The sequence below is a fragment of the Mandrillus leucophaeus genome, unplaced genomic scaffold, assembly GCF_000951045.1.
Source record: "Mandrillus leucophaeus isolate KB7577 unplaced genomic scaffold, Mleu.le_1.0 Scaffold492, whole genome shotgun sequence".
In the NCBI taxonomy this organism is placed as follows: Eukaryota; Metazoa; Chordata; class Mammalia; order Primates; family Cercopithecidae; genus Mandrillus; species Mandrillus leucophaeus.
Window position 1 is genome coordinate 2,288 of NW_012105276.1, and position 16,546 is coordinate 18,833.

General features: G+C 34.2%; 1 protein-coding gene across 1 annotated transcript in view; it reads left to right on the forward strand.

Annotated features, from left to right (window-relative positions):
• Window positions 1-7,705: 7,705 nt before the first annotated feature.
• LOC105550617 (probable ATP-dependent DNA helicase HFM1) overlaps window positions 7,706-16,546 on the forward strand; it is an 86,944-nt gene continuing 78,103 nt past the window's right edge. Inside the window, exons 1-6 of the mRNA XM_011995572.1 lie at window positions 7,706-7,747; window positions 7,845-7,946; window positions 8,349-8,494; window positions 9,344-9,438; window positions 10,105-10,238; window positions 13,824-13,871. Of these exons, the coding sequence (XP_011850962.1) occupies window positions 7,883-7,946; window positions 8,349-8,494; window positions 9,344-9,438; window positions 10,105-10,238; window positions 13,824-13,871 (487 nt within the window). The 5' untranslated portion in view covers window positions 7,706-7,747; window positions 7,845-7,882. The remainder of the gene's footprint in view (window positions 7,748-7,844; window positions 7,947-8,348; window positions 8,495-9,343; window positions 9,439-10,104; window positions 10,239-13,823; window positions 13,872-16,546) is intronic.

A 16,546-nucleotide genomic window follows, 5' to 3' on the forward strand; every position in this document is an offset into this window, starting at 1 on the left:
AATTCCAGAACTCATTATTGGTCTATTCAGGGATTCAGTTTCTTCCTAGTTCAGTCTTGGGAGAGTGTATGTGTCCAGGATTTTGTCCATTTCTTCTAGATTTTCTAGTTTATGTGCGTAAAGGTCTTTATGGTATTCTTTGATGATTGTTTGTATTTCTGTGGGGTCAGTGGTGATATCCCCCATATCATTTCTGATTGTGTTTATTTGATTCTTCTCTCCTTTCTTCTTTATTAGTCTAGCTAGCAGTCTATCTATTGTATTAAGTTTTTCAAAAAACTAGCTCCTGGGTTTGGTGATTTTTTTTTGAAGAGTTTTTTCATGTCTCTGTCTCCTTCAGTTCAGCTCTGATCTTCGTTATTTCTTGTCTTCTGCTAGCTTTGGGGTTTGTTTGCTCTTGGTTCTCTAGTTCTTTTAGCTGAGATGTTAGGTTGTTAACTTGGGATCTTTCTAGCTTTTTGGTAGGGGAATTTGGTGCATATATATGTTTCTCTCTCAATACTGCTTTAACTGTGTCCCAGAGATTCTGGTATGTTGTCTCTTTGTTCTCATTAGTTTCAAAGAACTTCTTGATTTCTGCCTTAATTTCATTATTTACATAAGAGTCATTCAGGAGCAGGTTGTTCAGTTTTCATGTAGTTGTGTGGTTTTGAGTGTGTTTCTTAATCTTGAGTTCTAATTTGATTGTGCTGTGGTCTGAGAGACTGTTTGTTATGATTTCCATTCTTTTGTATTTGCTGAGAAGTGTTTTACTTCCAATTATGTAATCAGTTTTAGAGTACATGGCATGTAGCTATCAAAAGAATGTATATTCTGTTGAATTTGAGTAGAAAGTTCTGTAGCTATCGATCAGGTTCACTTGATCCACAGCTGAGTTCAGGTCCTGAATATCTTTGTTAATTTTCTGTCTCAGTGATCTGTCTAATATTGGCAATGGGTTGTTAAAGTCTCCACTATTATTGTGTGGGAGTCTGAGTCTCTTTGTAGATCTCTAAGAACTTGCTTTACGAATCTGAGTGCTCCTGTATTGGGTGCATATATATTTAGGATCATTAGCTCTTCTTGTTGCATTGATCCCTTTACCATTACGTAATGCCCTTTTTTGTCTTTTTTGATCTTTGTTGGTTTAAAGTCTATTTTGTCAGAAACTAGGATTGCAACCCCTGCTTTTTCTATTTTCCATTTGCTTGGTAAGTTTTCCTTCCTTGCTTTATTTTGAGTCTATGTGTGTCTTTGCATATGAGATGGGTCTCTTGAAGACTGCATACCAGTGGGTCTTGGCTCTTTATCCATCTTGCCATCCTGTGCCTTTTAATTGGGGCACTTAGCTCATGTACAATTTGAGATTAGTATTGTTATGTTTGAATTTCATTCTGTCATCATGATGCTAGCTGGTTATTTTGCAGACTTGTTTATGTGGTTGCTTCATAGTGTCACTGGTCTGTGAACTTCAATGTGTTTTTGTAGTGGCTGGTAATGGCTTCTCCTTTCCATATATAGTGCTTTCTTCAGGAACTCTTGCAAGGCAGGCCTGGTGACTTCCCTCAGCATTTGCTTCTCTGAGAAGAACCTTATTTATCCTTTGCTTATGCAGTTTAGTTTGGCCAGATATGAAATTCTGGGTTAGAAATTCTTTTCTTTAAGAACGTTGAATATTGGTTCCCAGTCTCTTCTGGCTTGTAGGGTTTCTGCTGAGAGATCCACTGTTAGTTTGATGAGTTTCCCTTTGTAGTGACCTGACATTCTCTCTGGCTGCCCTTAATATTTTTATTTCATTTCAATGTTGGAGAATCTGATGATTATGTTTCTTCAGGTTGATGTTCATGTGGAGTATCTTACTGGGGTTCTGTGCATTTCCTGAATTTGAATGCTGTCCTGTCTTGCTAGGTTGGGGAAGTTCTCCTGGAAGTTCTCTTGTAGTATGTTTTCCAATGTGGTTTCATTCTCCCTGTCTCTTTCAGGTACCAGTTAGTTGTAATTTTGGTTTCTTTACTTAATCCCATATTTCTTGGAGGTTTTGTTCATTCCTTTTCATTCTTATTCTTCTTCTTTTTTTTTTTTTTTTTTTTTTATTCTTGTCTGCCTGCCTTATTTCAGAAAGATAATCTTCTAGCTTGGAGATTCTTTCCTCCACTTGGTCTATTCTGCTATTGATACTTGTGATTGCATTGTGAAGTTCTTGTGTTGTGTTTCTCAGCTCCATCACATCAGTTATGCTCCTCTTTAAATTGGCTATTTTTGAGTTGATTTTTGTGTATGGCATAAGGGTCCAATTTTATTCTTTTGGATATGGAAATTGTTTTTCCAGCCTCATTCATGGAAGAAACTATTGTTTCCCCATTTCTTTTGGTGCCCTGATGGAAAATTAGTTGACTGTGTATTTTTGGACTTATTTCTGGGCTCTCTGTTGTGTTCCATTGGTCTGTGTTTCTGTTTTTATGCAAGTACTATATTGTTTTGGTTAGTGTGGCTTTATAGTATACTTTTAAATCAGAAAGTGTGTACCTCCAACTTTCTTTTCCTTCTCAGTTTTGCTGTCGCTATCCAGGGTTTATTGTGATTCCAGACTAATTTTATGATTTTTTTTCTTTTATTTCTATGAAGGATGCCATTGGAATTTTGATAAGGATTGTATTGAATATGTACTTCTTTGGGTAGTATGGACATTTTAACAATATTAATTCTTTCAATCCATCAACACAGGATATCTTCCCATTTATTTTTGTTTTGGATTTCTGTCACCATTGTTTTATAGCTTTCAGTGTACAGATCTTTATCTCCTTAATTAAACTTATTCCTAAGCATTTTATTTTTTGATGCTATCATAACTGGGATTGTTTTCTAGATTTCTTTTTCAGTTAAGTTATTATTTGTGTTTAAAAATGCTACTAATCTCTGTATATTGATTTTGAATCCTGCAACTTTACTGAATTATGAGTTCTAAGTTTTTTTAATGAGTTTTTGATTTTTTTTACATATAAGGTAATGTCTGCAAATAAAGATAATTTTACTTCTTCCTTTCAAATTTGAATTCCTTTTATTTATTTTTTTCTTATCTGATTGCTCTTGCTAGTACTTCCAGTACTATGTTGAATAGAAGCATTGAGAGTGGGCATCCCTGTGTTGTACTATATCTTAGTGGAAAAGCTTTCAGTTGTTCCCCATTGATTATGATGTTGGCTGTGGATTTTTCATAAATGGTCTTTGTTATGTTAGTTGAGAAGTTTTCCTTATATGCCTGCATGTTAAGAGATTTTTATCAAGAAAGGATGTTGAACTTGTTGTCAAATGCTTTTTCTGCACCAATTGAGATGATTTGTGTTTTTTATCTTTCCTTCTGTTAATGTGATACATCAGAGTGGTTGATTTGCATGTATTAAACCAGACTTTCTTGCCAGGAATAAATCCACTTGGCCATGATGTATAATCCTTTTTGATGTGTTGTTGAATTCAGTTTGCTTATATTTTATTGAGGATTTTTGCGTCAATATTCATCAGAGATACTGGCCTATAGTTTTCTTGTAGTGTGTTTATGTGGCCTAGGTATCAAAGTGATAGTAGCCTCACAAAATATATTTGGAAGTATTCCCTCTAGCTGTATTTTTTTGGAATAGTTTATGAAGTATTGGTAGTGATTCTTCTTTGAATGTTTGGTAGAATTCAGTTGTGATGCTATCTGGTTCTGGGCTTTTCCTTGTTGGAAGATTTTTCATTACTACTTCAATCTCATTATGTGTTATTGGTCTGTTTAAGCTTTCTATTTCTTCCTGATTCAAACTTAGCAGGTTATATTTTTCTAGGAGTTTGTCCATTTCCTATATGTTATCCAATTTGTTGGCATTAATATATAATTGTTCTTAATAGTCCCTTGTGATTTCTTTAATTTCTGAGGCATCTGTTGTAATTTCTGCAGTTTCATTTTTATTTTATTTGTTTCCTCTTTTTTTTTCTTAGTCTAGCTAGATATTTGTTTGTTTTTTCAAAGAACCAAGTCTTGGTTTTATTGATCATTTTCTATATGTTTTTGGTGGTTGTTCTCTATTTGACTTATTTCTCTTCTGATCTTTATTATTTCCTTTCTTCTGCTAACTGTGCATTTAGTTTGTTCTTTTGCTAGCTCCTGTAGGTATAATGTTAGGCTGTCTATTTAGCATCTTCTTTTTTAATGTAGACCCTTATTGCTTAAAATTTCCTTTTGAGTTCGAGACCAGCCTGACCTATAGGGGGAGACTACGTCTCTACTAAAAACACAAAATTAGCCAGGCGTGGTGGCACATGCCTGTAATCCTAGCTACTCAGGAGGCTGAGGCAGGAGAATCACTTGAACCCGGAAGGCATAGGTAGCAGTGAGCTGAGATCGTGCCATTGCACTCCAGCCTAGGCAACAAGAGTGAAAGTCTGTCTCAAAAACAAACAAACAAACAAAATTCCTCTTAGAACCACTGTTGCTGCATCTCATAGGTTTTGGTCTGTTGTCTTTCCCTTGTTTCTTGTCTGAAGATTTTTTAAATTTCCCTTTTGGTTTCTTTGACCCATTGATTGTTTGGGAGCATGTTGTTTAGTTTCCACGTACTTGTGATGTTTTTCAAAATTTTTCCTGTTACTGATTTCTAGTTTCATATTGTTGTGGTCAGAAATGATACTACATGTGATTTCAATCGTCTTGAATTTAGGTTAATTAAAAATAGTTAAATCTAGTTTTGTGGTTTAATGTATGATCTGTCCTGTAGAATGTTTCATATGCACTAGAGAAGCATATACATTCTGCTGCTATTCAATGCAGAGTTCTATATTTGTCTCTTAGGTCCATTTGACTCAAAGTACAATTCAAGTCCAGTATTTCTTTGTTAACTTTCGGTCTGGTTCATCTATCATTATTGAAAGTGGGATATTGAAGACTCCTACTATTATTGTGTTGCTATCTATCACTCTCTTCATGTCCTTTAATAATGTTTTATATATTTTGATGCTTCAGTGTTGGGTGCTTATATATTTAAAATTCTTATGTGCTCTTGATGAATTGACCCCTTTGTCATTAAATTATGACCTTCTTTGCCTCTTGTAACAGTTTTTGACTTGAAGTCTATTTTAACTGATGTAAGAATAGCCACCCTGCTCTCTTTTGGTTACTATTTACATAGAATATTTTCTTCTACTCCTTAACTTTCAGCCTGTGTCCTTGTAACTAAGATGGATCTCTGGTAGGCAGCATATGTTTGGATCTTTTTTTTTTTTTTTTTCTATCAATTTAGATACTGTATGTCGTGATTGGAGAATTTAATTCATTTGCCTTCAGGGTTATTATTGATAGATAAGGGCTTACTCCTGCAGTTTTAATTGTTTTCTGATTGCTTGGTAGATCAGTTGTTCCTTTCTTTCTCTTGTTATGTACGTTTGTGATTTGTTGTTTTTCTGCAGTGCTAAGCTTTGATTCCTTTCTCTTTCTCATTTGTATCTCCTGTAGCTTTTTGCTTTGCAGTTACCACGAGGCTTACATAAAATATCTTATAGTTATAATAGACTATTTTAAGCTGATAACAACTGTTAAACTTCAGTCACATACAAATACTCTAGATTTTTGCCCTCCCCCCACAATTTATGTTTGTTGACATAATTTACATCTTTCTATATTCAGTATTCCTTAACAACTCATTGTAGCTACATTTTTGACCATTTTGACTTTTCACCTTCGTACTGGAGATTTGAAAGACTTACAGATCACCATTACAGTGGTGGCACATTCTGAATTTGACTATGCATTTAAACTACCAGTGTGTTTTATGCTTTCAATATGTTTTCATGATACTAATTATCATTCTTTTGTATCTGGTAGAAGAATAGCTTTAATCATTTCTTATAAGGCAGGTCTAGTGGTGAATTTCCTCAGTTTTTATTTATCTGGCAGAGACTTTATTTCTCCTCATTTCTGATGAACAGCTTTGCTTTGTACAGTATTGTATTGTTTACTGGCAATATTGTCTTCTTTCAGGGCTTTGACTATATCATCTTGTGCTCTCCTGGCCTACAAGGTTTCTGCTGAGAAATCCACTGATAGTCTAATGGAGATTCCCCTATAAATTACTTGATACTTTTCTCTTGCAACTTTTAAAATTCTGTCTTTGTCTTTGACTTTTGACATTTTTATTATAATGTGCCTCAGTGAGGACCTTTTTGGGTTTGAACATGTTTGGTGATTTTGAGATTCATGGAACTGGATGTCCATATCTCTCCCAAGACTTGGGAATTTTTCAGCAATTATTTTGTTAAATAAGCTTTCTATGCATTTTCCTCGTTCTTCTCCTTCTGGAACCTCCATAATATGAATACTTGTTTGCTTAATGGTGTCCCATAAGTCTTGTAGGCTTTCTTCACTCTTTTTTGTTCTTTTTTCTTTTTTTTTTTCTCTGACTAGGCTATTTCAGAAACCTAACTTCATTTCACAGATTCTTTCTTCTGCTTGTTTTGGTTTGCTATTGAAGCTCTTTATTTTTGATTTCATTCATTTAATTCTTTAGCTCCAAGATTTCTATTTGGTACTTTTTGAATGACTTTCTTATGCAGATAATGAATTGTCTTCCTAATTTCATTGAACTGTCTATCTGTATTCTTTTGTATCTCAGTGAGTTTCCTTAGGATTATTACTTTGAACTCCTTTTCAGGCAATATGCAAATTTCTGTTTTTTGGAATCAGTTACTGGAGAATTATTGTGTTTGTTTGGTGCTGTTGTATTTTCTGTTTTTTTTTTTTTTCATGTTTCTTGTGTCCCTGTATTGATGTCTGCAATCAATATAGTGGAATAATCCCCTGTTTCAAATTTGTAGAGAGGTACTTTCCTTTGGTCACTCTGGTCAAAATGTAATTAGTTGTTTATTCATTGTTTTGCTCTTTTTTGTGGGGAGGATGAGCATTAGGCATCTCTAGTTGACCATCTTGCTTCCTCCTGACCTAGTTTTTGTTTTTGTTTTTGTTTTTGAGATGGAGTCTCTCTCTGTCACCCAGGCTGGAGTGCAGTGGCACAATCTTGGCTCACTGCAAGCTCCTGGGTTCACACCTTTCTCCTGCCTCAGCTGCCCCAGTAGCTGCGACTAACAGGCACCTGCCACCATGCCCAGCTAATTTTTTGTATTTTCAGTAGAGATGGGGTTTCACCGTGCTAGCCAGGATAGTCTCTGTCTCCTGACCTCGTGATCTGCCTGCCTCGGCCTCCCAAAATGTTGGGATTGCAGGCATGAGCCACCGCACCTGGCCAACCTAGTTTTTTTAAATGCCATGTCTATGTCTCAGAGCACTGGAAACAACTATTGTTTATTTCTATGGTTTTTTGTTTTGTTTTGTTTTGTTTTGTTTTGGCTTACTAGTGATATAGTAGTTTTAGGAATTGTTACTTCTTACAATTTTTTTTAGGCAAATCATGAGAGTAGACTTATATTCTGACTTGTTAATCACCAATTATGTTTTTTTCTTAGGGGAAGTGAGTTTTCCAAATTCTTGGTTTAAAAGTGAGCTTTAATATTACAGCTCATAAGTTTAGGGACTTTTGAATATGTAAGTTGGATATTTTCTACTTCTTAAAATAGTTTTCAGATAATGATATTGTGAAAATTTTTTGATATCTCTAAGTTTTAAAATAATTAATAAACTGTTTCAGAGTCCTCTAATGTTACTGGGAGTAACTAAATAATTTTATGGTATTTTTAAATAGGTTACAGAAGTATGCATATTCCGTAAGAGATTCAAAACTGAGAGGTAGGTTTAGAGATTATTTTTGAATAGCATTTTCACATATAGATGAGAGGTGCCAATTATTGATAAAATACTAATAGTAGCAGCTGATATATTACAGATATCTTAAAAGATGGTGCCGCTTATCATCATGCTGGTATGGAGCTGTCAGATAGAAAAGTAGTTGAGGGAGCTTTTACTGTTGGAGATTTACCAGTTCTTTGTAAGTAAAACATATTTCTTGTGGATGCTATAAAATATTTTGGAAAATTATTTTTAAGAGGAAAAAAGGAAAAGCTCAAGTATTCTGCTTCTTTCTTCTTTTCTTCTGAGAATCTAGAATTAAATGGTTACCTATGCATGTAGATGCTACAGTAAATTCTTTGGCAATGTTTAGATCTTTGTCATATTATTGAACGTAGTGTAATTTGAAAAACAAGAATTTAGTAGGTTTTTGGATTTAAGGTGTGTTACTATTTTAGATTGTAATGTTCTTTTTTCTTTCTTTTCTAAATTTCTTATATATGAGATTTTATTACATTTATAGGAATGTCTTTTATTAAAAAGTCTTCATGAAGCAATAAAGTTAAATGGCTCAAAATTACTATGTCTTCATCTGATGCAGTTACTACCAGTACTTTAGCTATGGGAGTAAATTTGCCTGCTCACCTAGTAGTTATAAAATCTACAATGCATTATGCTGGAGGACTGTTTGAAGAGTACAGTGAAACAGATATTCTACAGATGATTGGTAGAGCTGGTCGACCTCAAGTAAGTGACAATAACTTTGCTTTTTATACTTAAAAACATGATAAAAACAAAAAAATGGGGAATTTTTGAATAACATGTCATAATTACATCAGGCTTAAAAGTAATATAGCAGAGAAAATTTACCTTTAATGGAGGAATAAAAGTAAAACAAGCCTCACCAACTGGGACATACTTCCTTCATTCTGTGTAAGCTTGCACTGGCTGATGAAGGGATGGGTTTATGAATGGATATGCTCTTAAAGGTCTTTTGGTTTTGTTTTGTTTTTTTATTCTGAATGGGGGTACTCAGCATTTGGGATGGAACAGATTTTCCTTGTTTAAGGCTGTCACATTACAGAACATGTAACATCCCTAGGTCCTAGCACTAAATGCTAATAGTGTTCCCAGGCATTATGACAAAGTCAGCCCAAATACATTTCAAAACATACCCTACTCTGACAAATACATGAATAAGTCATTTTTATAGCTATTATGGAAACATCAGGAAGAGTATATTTTCAAAACATTTGTAAATATTATGTTATACAATTCTATAATTTCATGGAATAAATCAGATTATATATAAACTATACCAAATCTTACAACTTTTATGCAGTTACCAGAGTTTGTTTTGATTTTAACATTGCCAAAATTATGTTACATTGAAACCAAAGTGATATTTACAGCTATACTCTTGGAAGGCTTTTAAATTAAATTTTAGGTTAACAAAGTGAGAGCATTTTAAAGGTCTTTTTGAAGTGTTATTTCAGACAAGGAGACTGTTTAATATAAAATGAAAATCTTGAGTTTTTGCAGAGGACTGATACCAAGATGTGCTCTTCTTCACTACATTTCTGTTTTTTTCCCCAGTTTGACACTACAGCTACTGCAGTTATCATGACTCGATTAAGCACAAGAGACAAATACATTCAGATGTTAGCTTGTAGAGACACTGTAGAAAGCAGGTAATACAAAAAATGTTCCAAAAAGATAGTAATGCTGATATAGCTTATTTTATTTCCTTTTAAAATATCAAAAGGAAATTTGGTTTGGAGATTTTTTTAAGGCCATTTTCTGTAAAGTTTTCAACAATTTAACTAGATAGTTTGTGTCATTTTAGAGAATTTAATAATTTTTTTAAAATGTAGTCATTTTATTCAGTGGTATTTCTTGACAAGCATGTATTCTTGTTTATAACAAACCCTAATTTGTAATAAAGCCTTAGTAATTATGATTATAATTTATATATGAAATTATATAAATTTATAATTACTAATTTGTAATAAAGGAGAAATATTTTTACATCTTAATTTAATAATAGAGGAAATCTGGGACTTATTAGTAAGATATTTAATGTATTCTCTTTTGGAGAAAGTAGGATATAATTTACGCTTCAACTTTGGTTAAAGCAGTAATCCGTGTTCTATAACCATAAAGTAGAGAGATATATCTGAAGCCTTTTTAGAAGTTGAACTGACTTCTTAAGGTTTTCTTTTATGTTTTTGGAAATTAAGTTATAGTTCATGAATTAGTAAAGGAGCAATTGGTATATTATAAATTATTAAAGTTAAAAAGTAACAGTTATGGCATTGAACTGCATATTCGTAATGCAAAGTTTTTTTTTCCATTAGTTTGCACAGACATCTTATTGAGCATTTAAATGCAGAGATAGTACTGCATACCATCACGGATGTGAATATTGCTTTGGAATGGATACGATCAACTTTGCTTTATATCAGAGCCTTGAAAAATCCATCTCATTATGGTTTGTTACTTTGACTTGGAAAAGTAGTAATTTTTTCAAGCCAGCTAGGCCTGTATTTATGCTGATAAGTTACAGGATAGATAGATTACAGAAACTAATAGATAATAAAACAAAAGATAACAACAGTCCCAAATACATTTAGAGACAAGAGTAGACAAACTGAGAAATTTTAATCTGTTTTACTTCTAGTGTTTCAACAAGGTTTGAAATCAGCACCATTAAAAATAGACCTAGTGGAAAAAAATTCAGCTCCAGTAAAAATAACAGAAATGTCTAAATCATTGAAAATAAGTTAAAGTTACAGAACGTTTTGAATTTTGTCTGTGCTTAGTGTTCAGCTACTCCCGTTTTTGAGTTTATGACTGTTTATTTTTCAATTTATAAGAAATGAAAGTATATAGTACTACTGTTGCTGCTACAATTTTCATCTTGCTTCTATAGCTAACCCACATCTTGTTATGTGGCTTCCAGAGGGTTTTTTTATGTGGTATAGGTTATGAAATAACCTATACTTGGGGTTGTTGAATACCAAATTAAAGCCTGACTCGTTGAAGTATCATTCTAATGCACAAAGGTTGAAAACTTTCAGATCTCAAAGAGTAATTAATATAAGTCTATATTAAAGGAATATATAAATATTCCTATCACTTAAAAATGTCTATTTCAACTAGGTAATACATTTACTTAGTTCAAAAATCATAAAGTGAAGGAATATATACAACTAAAATTCTTCCATATATATCCCTACCCACACAGTTGTTCAATTCCCATCTCTCCCCTTTCCATCCCCTAGTTCTGTAATCATTGGTATATCTTTTTTGAATAATTTTTTTGCATATAAAAGTAAATAAGAAAATGTAATTTTATTTTCCCACCATTTTAAACACAAATGGTGGCATAATGTATTAGTTTTCCATTCCTTTTAACAAATTATCCTAAAACAAATAATCTAGAAACAACCAGAATTTATTATCTCACACAGCTTATGTGGGTTAGGAATCTGGGACTGTCTTAGCTAGGTGGCTCTGGGTCAGAGGCTCTTCTTAGATTGCAAGATATGTCAGCTAGGGCTGCAGTCATCTGAAGGCTTTCCTGGGTCTTGAAGATTCACTTCTAAGTAGTCTCACTCACAGAGCTATAAGTTAGAGGCCTCAGTTTCTCACCGTTGTTGACAGGCCTCACTCTTTTGCCAGGTGGATCTTTCCTTATAGCATGGCAGCTGACTTTTCTCAGGATGAATGATCAAGAGAGAAAGAGAGACAGAGACAGACTAAATCAGAAGCAGCAGTACTTTTTTATAACTTTGTCTCTGAAGTCACACATCATTACTTCTGCTTTATTGGGTTTTTTAGAAGCAAATCACTGAGTCCTGGTCACACGAAGGCGAGAGGGATTAAGTTCATCTCTCAGAGGGCAGAATATCAAAGAATTTGTGGGCATTTTTTTTTTTTTTTGAGACAGCCTCTCTTGGTTGCCCAGGCTGGAATGCAATGGCACAATCTTGGCTCACTGCAACCTCCACCTCACAGGTTCAAGCAATTCTCCACCTTACCCTTCTGAGTAGCTGGGACTACAGGCACGCACCACCATGCCTGGCTAATTTTTTGTATTTTTAGCAGAGACGGCAGTTCGCCATTTTGACCAGGCTGGTCTCGAACTCCTGATCTCAAGTGATCCACCTGCCTTGGCCTCCCAACGTGCTGGGATTACAGACATGAGCCACTGTGCCTGGCCTTGTGGTCATATTTTTTTTAAACCTCCATTATTATAGTCTTCTGCACATTCCTTTTTTTCTTAGTATGTCTTGGAAGCTTTTTTGAGACAGGCTTTCGCTCTGTTGCCCAGGCTGAAATCCAGTGGTATGATCACAGTTTACTTCAGCTTCAACCTTCTGGGCTCAAGTGATCTTCTCACCTCAGCCTCCCGAGTAGCTCGTACTACAGGCATATATCAGTACACCTGGCTAACTTTTGAAAAAAAAAAATTGTAGAGGCAGAGCCTCCCTATGCTGCCCAGGCTGGTCTCGAACTTGTGGGCTCAAGTGATCCTCCCACTTCACCCTCCCAAAGTGCTGGGATTTTGGCCGTGAGCCACCATGTCTGGCTGGAAGCTTTTTTTAATAGCTAAATAATATTCCATTTACTTATGTATCACCTGTTTAAACGATCCCCAATTGATGGACATTTATACTTTTTCTAATTGTTTGCTATTACAAACAATGCAGCCAAAAAATCCCTTCATTTTTTACATGCATGAATTTATCCGTATGATTAATCTCTAGAAATGAAATTCCCGGCAAACTATTGCAAGACCAGAAAACCAAACACCGCATGTTCTCACTCATAGGTGGGAATTGAACAATGAGATCACTTGGACACAGGAAGGGGAACATCACACACCGGGGCCTATTGTGGGGAGGGGACAGAGGGGAGGGATAGCATTAGGAGATATACCTAATGTAAATGACGAGTTAATGGGTACAACACACCAACATGGCACATGTATACATATGTAACAAACCTGCACATTGTGCACATGTACCCTAGAACTTAAAGTATAATAAAAAAAATTTAAAAAGATTAAAAAAAAAAGAAATGAAATTCCTGTGTCAAAGATATATGCATTTATAAATTTGATACCTGTGGCTAAATTGCTACCTTAGTAGCTCATATACCTTTCAGCAGTGTTCAAAAGTGCCATATTTTGTTTCTCCAGCCTTTCCTTTGGGTGTATACTTGTGTATTTTTTATCAATATTATATATGAATATTGACATCTTTTCATGTTTTAATTTTCATTTCTGCCTTTTCATGGTTACTTTATTTTCTGTAGTTACTTTTTTGTATTGAGATATCACTTATAGTAAACTGCACAAATATGAGGTGTATAGGTCAATGAAATTTTATATATATGTTTATACACACATATACACACATGTAACCACAGCCCAGATTAAGATATAGAACATTTTCTAGATGTTCCCTCATGCTCCTTTTCTGTCAGTATTTGCCCCCAGAAGTCAATGCTATTCTGACTTACATACCACAGGCTAGCTTTATCTATTCTTGAAAAGATTCCATTTATATGAATATAAATCTTTTGATGAAAGGAAATTATTAATTTTAAATAATGTTGCTGTGAACATTGTTATATATATCTTTTGATACACATGTATATGTATATCTGTGGGTATGTGCCTAGGAGTGAAATTGTTGTGTTAAACGGTATGTGTAGTTACAACTTTAGTGAATAGCACAAAATGGTTGTATTACCAAATATGTTTTCCTAGGAACATTCATGTTATAATGAAAGTTCATTAGAATATATTAATCACTTGATGATATTTACTATGTGTAAAACATTTGGAAATTTATTCCATACCATTGTTGTTAAAATATGATATTCCTGTTCATTGTTTCTATGGATATTTATTTAAGTCTTGTTTGAATTCAATAAGCTGAGATTTTTTTTTTTCTTATATAAGACTCAATTAGACTACTCTTCCCTAGTTAACTGGGGTATAAACTGAGCCTGTAAAGATGAATTAAATTCTGTTTTACTTTTTGGAAATTTTCATGACATGCAGGTTTTGCATCTGGATTGAACAAAGATGGAATTGAAGCAAAATTACAAGGTTAGGTGCATTTCATTCCAAAAATTAGATTCTATGTATTTTAGTGAAAAAGTTCAGTTATTATGAAAGTAAGAATATGCTTTTGTAAATCATTTTTTAAAAAGGAAACTTACCTGTTGAAAAATAATGTGAACTATTTCTTTTTCACACAAAAAGCTTGGCATATACACTTTTTTGCTGAATTAATCAATTTATTCTATAAGAATGTCTTTCTTTGTATAATATGTTAACTTGGTTTATTTGGTTTTTATTTCTAACATCCCTGGTCTTTGAAAATATGCTTACAGATACACACTCTGTATTTTTCCTTTTTTTTAAAAGAGACAATCTTACTCTGTCACCCAGGATGGAATGCAGTGGCGTGATCATAGCTCATTGTAACCTTGAACTCCTGAGCTCAAATGATCCTCCTGCCGAAGCCTCCTGAGTAGCTGGGACTATAGGCGTGAGCCACCACAACTGGTTAATTTTGTAGCTTTTTTTAGAAAGGGGGTCTCACTGTGTTTTCCAGCCTGGTCTCAAACTCCTGGCCTCAAGTGATCCTCCCACCTCTGCCTCCCAAAGCACTGAGATTATAGGTGTGAGCAATCATGCCCAATATGTATTTTTTCTTTTCTACTTAATTTTAATTGAAAAATATAAGCCTAGAGTGATTATGGGCTTTGTAACCCAACCTGTGCCAAAGATATATTCCTATCCAACCTCAGCTTGTTATTTAATCAACTAGTATTTCTTACTTGTTTTTTAGAATATAAAATATTGTTAGGCATTTATTCAGATTAGAAATTGCTACCTTTTCATTGTGTTGAGACTGTCCCTTTAGTAAAAGAAAAAAATGTTAGATCCTCTAAAAAGATTTAGCCAATTTAAATTTATTCTCTACTTGTATTACATGTGTGGCAAATAAAAATGCAGAGATAAAGCAGTAAAATTGTCTTGCTTAAAGAATAAATATGTTGTTAAAACATGATCATAACCAATAGCATATATTCATAATGCTGCTGTATTCATGTTGAAATACAGATTATAAGTTGTATTATCTTCAAGGTATTGATTAATTTTGTAATGGAATTTTAAAAATTAAACATATATTTTGAAAATAATGATCAAATACACTCAAGAAATTAGATAGTCCAAGAGATATATTGCTATATTTGGATAACTTTAATGTTTTATCTTTTGTTAAATTAGCAGAATCACAGCTCATATTTGCCTTATCTTTGGTCACTATAGGGTTAGCAAAGTTTTGCCTTCTAAACAAAAATAGCTAAATATAACTGAATATTAAGGTTTTGGTATTGTAGGAGAGAAAAATAGTAACATCTTTTCCTCATTCATTGCAAGGTTCACAGCTGACACTCCTGTAACAAGACAGATTAACAAGAGAAAAGCATAACAAATTTATTTAATCAAAGTTGTATATAACATGGGAGCCTTCAGAAATTAAGACCCAAAGACCCAGGGAAAACTGTGTTTCTATGGCAAGTCTAATGAAAAAAAATGAATAGTTATCGAGAAACATGACTGGTCAAAAGGGTATTATCTAATATTAATAAACTAGGCAAAACTTAACAAGGCCTGTTTGTTCAGATTCTTCTTGGCCTCTCTGTGTAGCATTCTTTCTTCCTGGGCATGAGACAGGACCATTCCATGGGTATGAGACAGGACCATTCCATACCGTGGAATGAGGGTCTTAGAATTTAGGCAAAGTAGGTCAGAGAATTCCTTTATGACCATGTTTCACACAGAAAGGCAGGGAAAGGTCAGAGTGACCTTCTTGTTTCTGAGGTCCTCTCAGTCTTACTGAGTTTGAAATGCTTTGGGTCAGCATTTTCTGAGCCCTGCCATTATCCTTGGAGATCTGCCTTACATCTCTCAGGAAGGATCGTTAGCATAGTATATGCTGTTTCCTAAACTTGATTATACTTTCTTGCCTAGTATACTCCAATAGCTTCCCCATTACTCTTAGAATAAAATACAAACTTTCACCACAGCCCACAAAATCCTGCTTGATATCTCCCTGCCTATTACTCTAACTACATCTCTTGTCACTTTCTGTCTCTCTTATTCTACTCTCACCAAATTGGCCTTCTTGCTATTCCTTAAATACACCAAGCTTGTTCCAACATCAGGTCCTTTGCACACTTTGTTCCCTATTTTTGGAACTCTCCTTGCATACTTCACATGGTGCGCACCTTCATTTTATTCAGGTCTCTGTTCAAATATTAACTTTTTAGAGAGGTCTTCCTGTGGTATCTTACTTAAATCCACGTTTACTGAGAGGAAGAGAAAATGATTCTATGATGTTGTTATCATTGTTTTCCTTGTTTTTAGAAAAAGTAATGTGTTTATTTTGACAATTAGGGTGAGGATAGCCTTACTCTATATGAAAATATATAGCAGTTACGAGAAATACATATAGGTTGGGCATGGTGGTTCATGCCTGTAATCCCTTTGGGAGGCCAAAGTGGGCAGATCTCTTGAGCTCAGGAGTTTGAGACCAGCCTGGACAACATAGGGAGATCCCAACTTTACAAAAAGTGTTTTTTAAAAACTTAGCTAGTGCAGTGGTACATGCTGTAGTTCCAGCTACTCGGGAGACTGAGGTGGGAAGATTGTTTGGGTCTGGGAGGTTGAGGCTGCAGTGAGCTGTGATCATGCCACTGTATTTTAGC